The following is an 8,875-nucleotide window of genomic DNA, read 5'->3' on the forward strand; positions in this document are numbered from 1 at the left end:
CAAACTAATGCCTTTGAGTATCCAACAATCCAAACTTACCATACATTCAAGCCAGCTGAAATAATTACTAAAAAAAGAAAAAAAAATAGGGTTAGTTATAAAAGTATTATTTCTATATTTAGATTTAGTTTATATGGACTCAACCTTTTTTTTTAAAAAAAAATATTATGTAAAATAAAGAACTTTTAAAACATTTCAAATATGTCATTAAATTTTGAATTCTACTTTTATATTAAATTTTAACATAACATCATTAATAAGGATTACATATATATATTGAATAATATGTGATGCAATTAAATAGATTAATGAATATTTTGCATAATCTCCTTATTATTTTTTTTAGAAAAAAAGTCATTTTATTCTCTTTGTTTTAAAATTTATTTAAAAATTAGTCCTTTATTCTTAAATGTCCAATTTTAATATTGTGTCGTCATTGTTATTATTATTAAACATAAGTTCTAGCGTTGGGTTGTACATTTGTTGCATTTCATTCTAAATAGAAGAGTTGTTCTTTTTTTCTTTTATTATTGAGTTGAGTTGAGAGAAAGTAATTCAAAAGTTCTATAAGTAGTTTGAAGTTAATCATTGTATCTTACTGAGATGATTGTTGTAGTCTACTTTTAAGCTCGTGCAAAGCATATAATTGCTTTCATGAAAACGATTATCATAAGAATGCCTTTGACTACCGTTTGAGTTTATAAAGCTTTTTAAATTCTTTCCATTTTTTTTAATAATTATTTTCATGTTCAAGTTTTCTTAAGTCTTTGAGTATACAATAAATATATATATATATATATATATATATATATATATATATATATATATATATATATATATATATATATATATATGTCCAATTAAAAATAATGAATTTGTATTTGTTAGTGGATTGAGTTTATATGATATTAATTTTGACCCAAACAGTTGAGTACGTAATTAATGTGGCTTGCATTGAAAGTGATATGGGCATATAGTATGTGTAGAATGTAGCTGACACAACACATTAACAAAACCCAATTTTAACTTTTTCTTTTTCTTTTTCTTTTAATTTTATATGGATCAGATCACATGTCATTTTCCATTACAACTCACTCTCTACCAATCATCCCATCCCATAGGCCATACCCCATAACATCCCTTTCTAAATATCTAAATCATCTCCCTAAATTATTACATTTTTTTTCTCTCAAATATAACTATTCAATTCATAAATATTATTCTTTTTTTAGCTCTTATTATTTCAATTATGATTTTAAATATTCCTTTTCAATTTACGACCTTTTATTTACCATATCAACATTTTAATTCTACTCAATTAAAGATCATTATAATGAAATTTCAGGTATAACAAAATAAATAGGTGTGATATAATGATGGACTACTAATTTCACTAATTTCGTCATCTGAAATAAGGACAAGTTCCAACTATCACTATTGTGAAAACCTCATAACTCCTAAAAGTGTTAAAATTGGACCCTCAAGTTTATAATAATTTTGCAAATTGAATCCCAAAATTAAATAATCAGTATAATTTATACGTTTTGAGAGTCAAATTTAATATTTGAATAAGCTTGAATACTTAACTTCTAATTTTGAAAATTTAAAAATGCAACTGCGAGAGTAACTTTTGCAATTAGCCGTCGAAACAATTAATTATATTGGTTAATTTATGTCTCATTCTCTTTTGATGACCATAAAGATAAACCCATTTATAATATAAATATCAAGCAAAGCTAAAACAAAATCTTTTTTTTTTCAAATTAGATCTAAATATGAATAAAAGCAGAACTTTCTAGAAGTACAAATTTGATTATTTTTCTTGAGATAAAATTTTCGCTATGAACCTTTTTATAATAGGAAAAAGAGAAAAAGGATGGTTTTATATAAATGTATGATAAAAAGGTAATAATATCCATTGTAATAGTAAAAAAGAAAAAAAGAAAAAAAGAAAAAGCAATTTTCTTTTTCATGATTAGGAAATATAAAAACAAAAATTGGCTCCCAATTGACATCTTTAATCTTCTTTTTCTTTTTCTTAGAAAATAAAATTAGTGAGAGAAGGAAAAAAACGAAGGGTTGAGAGATAGAGAGAGAAAAAATTGATTTTTAATTTAGTTTATTTTCCTTTTTTGGAGCACAAAATAAATAGATAAATAAAATATTAGTTTGCAAAAAAGCCCCTCGAGTTTATCTTATTTGCTCAAAAAAGCAAGGATAAATACCTCCCGACATCCCTGTTTATCCCTCTCAGTTTCATAATTCCATTGGTTCGATAAGAAAACAATTCTCCCAATATTCCCGCTGTAGATCTCGTCGATTTTCCGTTTGTTTCCCGGGAAGATCAATCAAAGATGAGAGAAATCCTCCACATCCAAGGCGGTCAATGCGGCAACCAGATCGGAGCCAAGTTCTGGGAGGTCATTTGCGATGAACATGGCATTGATCACACTGGAAAGTACAGCGGTGACTCTGAGCTTCAGCTTGAACGGATTAATGTCTATTACAATGAAGCCAGTGGCGGTAGGTATGTTCCTCGTGCTGTTCTTATGGATCTTGAGCCTGGAACCATGGATTCCGTCAGATCCGGACCCTATGGCCAGATCTTCCGTCCCGATAACTTCGTTTTTGGTCAGTCTGGGGCTGGCAATAATTGGGCTAAGGGACACTATACTGAAGGAGCTGAACTTATTGATTCTGTTCTAGACGTTGTCAGGAAGGAAGCTGAGAATTGTGATTGCTTGCAAGGTAATTTCGTTTTTTAAATTTTCAAAAAACTGTTGGTTTTGGAATTATGATTTCGCGCGCAATTTTCTTACTTGTTTCATTTTGTGGATTTCGGTACAGTGAATTGTTCTTCTAGATCTGGCATCGAAGTCTGGAGTTGTTGAATTTTATTCCTTTGTCTTCGTATCATATCGATTAGGTTCTTTTATAGCCTTTGGTGTTTGGGGTTTTGTTTTCAAGAATCATTTCTCTAGTGAGCTTCCCTCTCAAAGTTGGAGAAATGGTTCAATTTCTGGAAATCTTTTCTTTAGTAGTCTGGGTGCGCTTAGTTGTGTTTCTGATATCATGGATTAGTATATATTTCATTCTGTTTCTCATACCCGCGGAATTTATGAAAGCATGTTCTTAACTTTGTTTAGATCTGGTCATACGGAAAAGACTATCAGGATCGGATAATCTTCCTTACTTTCATCCTCTTCAAAATTTGTAATTCTATTTTTATCAGCTTTGATCTTTTATCTTTCTTTTAATATACACACGTTTCAGTTTGTACCATTAACTCTGTTCCAATTAAGTAAAATCTAATGCATTAATATCGTTACTAAATTTTGGAGTAAGTTATTTATCATTTTTCAACGTGAAGATTTACTATGTCGATAAATAATCCATCTTTTTGTTTAAGTGCCTTTTTTAAACCCTTTCTTGTTACGTTGAAAATTCAATAATATTGTGCTAATTCATTCAAAGCATAGGTTTAATATGTCTCGATTCTTCTTATATTTGGTCATTTTTTCCAAATCTTCAATGTGTCATCTCTCTGTTTTCATCTTTTATAATTGTTAGATGTTGATTCAAACATCTAGATGCACTCTAATAATCATTGGATATAAATTCGAGATATTTCTCTTTCATATATCCAACATTAAAAAGTTATGTGGTCAGTTTGTGTGGCAGTCTCATCAATTAATTTATCATTCATGCACACAAAGGTCTCTGAAAATGGCTCACTACTTTTTGCTGATTCTTTGTACAGGATTTCAAGTTTGTCATTCTTTGGGTGGAGGTACTGGATCTGGAATGGGAACACTTCTGATTTCAAAGATCAGGGAGGAGTACCCAGATCGCATGATGTTGACATTTTCTGTATTTCCTTCTCCCAAGGTTTCAGACACAGTTGTAGAACCATACAATGCCACTTTGTCTGTTCATCAACTTGTTGAGAATGCTGATGAATGCATGGTTCTTGACAATGAAGCCCTCTACGATATTTGCTTCCGAACACTCAAGCTTGCTACTCCAACATGTAAGTTCCCAAGTTCTGTAACTCGTATTTGGGTCTTGGAATTTACACTCAAGCCTACTCATTATTGTCATTTAACAATCTGAAATTCTGATACGGCTCTTTAAATGCTCACAATTTGTTTTCCATGGCCGTATTGTGCAATAGTATAAAAATGATTGTTTTCAAGTTCTAAATCCTGATCATCATTCGCTGGTGGCAGTTTTAGTAAGAAGGGTTCCTAGTTGTACGTTCTTTCTTTAAAATAAAGTGGATTTTCAGCTATGCATTTGTGCACAAATTCACAAATGCAATCGCATATTCACATGCTAATAAGTGCTATCTTTTGGTAGTATTCTTCATTTTTTAAATATTCTGCTTATTAGATAAGCATTTAACTTAGCTCGGTTTGGTAACAATTTTATTTTGGATTTTTGGTTTTTTGAAAATTAAGCTTCTAAAGTTTACTTTCATTCCTAAATTTCTATGTTGTATAGTCTATTTTCTACCGATGCCAAAACCAAACCAAGTTTTGAAAACTAAAAGTAGTTTTTGAAAAAGAAAATTTCTTTTAGATTTTAACTAACAATCAAATGTTTGAAAGTGAAACCATGATAAGGGATTTGGGAGCAAACAAGCATAAATTTCAAAAATAGAAGATTATAAACAAAATAGTTATCAAACGAATCTTACTGGTTAGATTTTTCCTTACTTGTTTGATTGTCCTATTGTAGTTGGTGATCTGAACCACCTTATCTCTGCTACCATGAGCGGTGTTACTTGTTGTCTAAGATTCCCTGGACAATTGAACTCCGATCTACGAAAGCTTGCTGTTAATCTCATACCATTCCCGCGTTTACATTTCTTTATGGTTGGTTTTGCGCCATTAACATCAAGAGGATCTCAACAATACCGAGCCCTTACAGTGCCAGAGTTAACCCAGCAGATGTGGGATGCCAAAAACATGATGTGTGCTGCTGATCCACGACATGGTCGGTACCTTACCGCTTCAGCCATGTTTCGTGGTAAGATGAGCACCAAAGAAGTAGACGAGCAGATGATTAATGTACAAAACAAAAACTCATCTTACTTTGTTGAATGGATACCCAACAACGTGAAGTCTAGTGTGTGCGACATCCCACCCAAGGGTCTGAAAATGGCATCAACTTTCATTGGTAACTCGACATCGATTCAGGAGATGTTCAGGAGGGTTAGCGAGCAGTTCACAGCCATGTTCAGGCGCAAGGCCTTCTTGCATTGGTACACAGGTGAAGGAATGGACGAAATGGAGTTCACCGAGGCTGAGAGTAATATGAATGATCTGGTTGCCGAGTATCAGCAGTACCAGGATGCGACTGCGGATGAAGAGTATGAAGATGAGGAAGAGGAAATCCCTGTTTGAGCCAACATACCCGACAACAATGTTGGTTTGTCCGAAGCTATAATGTTGTTGTTGAGATTTATGTTTAAGTTTGTGATGGTCATGATGATGATGGTGTTGTTTCTTGTTGTCCAGCAGTTTGTAGAATTTTACATGGTTTGTGTGAGTGAGAGTTCATGTAATGTAATCAGAGCTGGGTTTTGGATATAATATTTCATTGCTTGAATTAGATTGATTGATATTTGTATTTAGTAGGTGGTCATATTTTAAGTTGGAAGCATGTTTCATTGTCTTCATTCTTGGTTTAAATTAATCAATTGTTGCTTGTAGCACCTAATGCATTTTTTCATTCATCATTCATACCAAAAAAAAAAAAATAATAATAATAAAAAAAAAAATCTTTTGACATTACTAAATTAAATTTGATTTTTTCCTTTGCTTAATCCTTAATCATGTGATTGCTGTATTAGATTAGCTCACCAAACCATTTTTATACCCTTCACTTTTTTCTTCCTTTTCATTTCTATACTGTTTGATTACAGTACTTCTTTCTTTTTCTTTTTTATTAGAAATAACAACCTTTATTGAGAAACTCTTTGGACAAATCTATAACAACTCTTTGAGGAACAAGCACAAAGTCAAACTCCCCGAAGAAGGCCAAGGGTAGAAGGAGGGAAAAGACCTGATGTCACAATCAATCAACATTTTCCCAACTCCTAAGCTTCTCCCATCACGATACATTCCATTTTTTGTTGTATTTGAATCCTAAATGAAATTTCAAAAACAAATGGAACAAGAATAAAAAAAAAAAAACAAATTCTTAAAAATTATTGCATTGTTCGTTGACCATTTGGTTATTAGTTTTTAGTCTTTTAAAATTTTTATTCAGTGCAAGTAAGTGCGGGGCAATTTGTCACAAGTAATCTTTTAAAATTTTTATTCAGTGCAAGTAAGTGCGGGGCAATTTGTCACAAGTAATCTCCTTTGTTCCATCTAATCTAGTGGAAAGCGTATTTAAGTCATAAGTTCATAAACACAACCCGAAGGAAGGGAAGTTTCTCAATATCTAATTACTGCACGTACAAGTCTTTCTTATCCAATCTATAGTTTGTTTTCGTATAGACAACAAAGAGAAACTGAGGTCCTTGATCACACCAAAATCGAACAAGATGGGTAAATGAATAACTCAAGAAAGATTTTCTTCCATCGATTCTTAGTATGTATTAGTATGTGCCTTTAACCCCAACTTGATAACCGTTTAGAGGGGTAAGGGTAAGTTGCGGTAATATTGTATATATACCATAAAGATTCAAACTCAAGGCAAAATGACCAAACTCATATGCCCAACAGTGTTATGAATTTATAAGCACTTTCCAATTCTCCATCACAGTACACCCATTTTTTTTCTTGAGGGTAACATTTGAATTATTACCCAAATTCTAATTTTTTTATAAAAAAATTAATGTTATCTTTTATGATAACCATTTAGTTTTAAGTTCATGGTTTTTTTTTCATGCCTAATTGTTTCTCCTATTCGTTTTTTACAATGGTTTTCTATCTTTCCCAAGAAATGAACATATTGGTTGGTTGGAGAATTGTATAAACTTAAGGAGCTGTTTGGGGTTAGTGTTAACCCTGTGGAGTTAGGTTAAGTTAAACATAACCCCTGTTTGGATGTAGAGTTATGGAAACCCTAGTTTTAGGATTTTCATAAACCCATTTTTACCCGTTAAACCCTTTACTCTTTCTCTTTCATTCTCTTAAAACTCTGCCTCTTCACTTCCCCATTCAAGGCGTCTTCACCCATCCCTTCAACTTGTGTTGGCTTTTCGATTTCCCTTCCATCATAGATCCCTCGTTTCTTCATTTTCTTCTCTCTGTTTCCCTTCGATTTGGAGTTCAAATGGATGTGTATAGTGTCGGTCGAGTTGAACCCCCTTCGATTTCTGACATTTTTTTCTTCTTCTTCTTCGTATTTGCGTATTTCCCTTTTGACGATGTTGTTTCTGTATCTACATCTTTGTTTACCTTCTCTCTCACTCTCCGAAACCTAAAACGAATTTGTTGAAGGCTTCGCCGAAAGGTTTTGCCTCCAAAACGTTTGGGTTTAGAGTTTGTGGGTTTCGTTGACCGGTGGAAAGTATTCCTTGCCCCCGAAATCCTAAATCACATGTTCGATCGGTGTTGTCCGTGAAAATGCATGTTCGTGTTTATAAAATTGGAAGTCACCTTGCCGCTCCACTTGTCGATTTTTCTGTGGATGTTTTTGTTGCCGATTTGTGTTGACCTTCACTGATTTCACACTGATGCTATATGCCACCCCCATTTTTGTGGCATTTGTTGAGGTTGGCGCATGGTAGGGAGGTAACTTTTTTCTTTTGTAAACATTTTTTTTATGAAAGTTGATGATGAGTATATAAATTTCACCTACTGATTTCCGAATTTCTTTCCTTATATTTCATATTGTTTGAATTAGCTAATTTTGTTCATATTTGATAGTTGATAGTTGATATTTCTTTCCTCATTAGCTAATTCTGTCTACAAATACGTTGTTCTATCTTTTTGGTCCCCTACTTTCATCAGTTGTGCAATGGTTGATACTGAATTTTTTTCCTTCAATTGTTCTTCCTTCAATTGTTCTTGTTTGGGCTGTCTGAAGATTATAACTCCATTGTTATTTCTTTTATATGTGATTACGTACTTTCTTCATTGTTTTGTTGATTTATGTACCAAGTATTTTTTAGAGGATAAATATTGGCCGCCCAATCCCTTTTGTTGCAGATTGTTCAGTCCCGTTGATATTTTTGACAATCTACCATTTCTGTGCTAAAAATGATAGGTTGCAATGGTTAGGGTTTGACCAATATGTGACTTTTCTATGCTTTCACATGGTCATTTGCAGAGATTTCCTGATTTCTTTTGGTGTGTGGTCATTAAAGGCATAATAACTTCTCTCATCCACCCCTATATATTCACATTTCCTCTGTTTTTTTCACTTGCATCTTCGAACTTCTATTGCTCACTTGATCTTCTGTCTTTTACTACTTTGTCTTTGGTATGTAATTTGTTTCTTTCCATTTTTTGCTTAATTGTCCATCACTTTCTCGCCTATCATTGTATGACTTTCTCACATGTACTTTCTTTGTTCATATTGTTCTTCCTATATTATTAGGAAGCTTCCATGAATATGTGCCTTCTCTTCTAATGTATGTTGGATGATAATATACGTACAACTACCTATTTTCAAATATATTTAGATGTTTCAACCATCATGAATCTTGTGTTAATGTGTTAAATGCGTTTAGTTCATTCGATGCATTTTCTCTACTGTCTTACGTGTCGTTTGTACCTTCTAGTTTCTCTCTTAATTTGCTTTGTTCTATGTTTTTTTCCTTTCCTTAGTGATGTTTCCACTACTATGAAATCTGGTTCACATTTTTGAACAGATTTCATGACTCTGAGGCTCCTAAAAAAGTTTTTCCAAAATT

At 32.5% G+C, this 8,875-nt stretch overlaps 1 protein-coding gene across 1 annotated transcript; it reads left to right on the plus strand.

Annotated features, from left to right (window-relative positions):
* The first annotated feature begins 2,244 nt into the window (after positions 1 to 2,244).
* On the plus strand, positions 2,245 to 5,638 carry LOC103488535 (tubulin beta chain). The gene is made up of 3 exons (XM_008447337.3): positions 2,245 to 2,748; positions 3,761 to 4,030; positions 4,741 to 5,638. The coding sequence occupies exons 1-3, from the start codon at positions 2,355 to 2,357 to the stop codon at positions 5,406 to 5,408; spliced, it is 1,332 nt and encodes a 443-aa protein (XP_008445559.1). The 5' UTR covers positions 2,245 to 2,354; the 3' UTR covers positions 5,409 to 5,638.
* The last annotated feature ends 3,237 nt before the right edge of the window (positions 5,639 to 8,875 follow it).

This window comes from Cucumis melo, chromosome 12, assembly GCF_025177605.1.
Source record: "Cucumis melo cultivar AY chromosome 12, USDA_Cmelo_AY_1.0, whole genome shotgun sequence".
NCBI classification, from domain to species: domain Eukaryota; kingdom Viridiplantae; phylum Streptophyta; class Magnoliopsida; order Cucurbitales; family Cucurbitaceae; genus Cucumis; species Cucumis melo.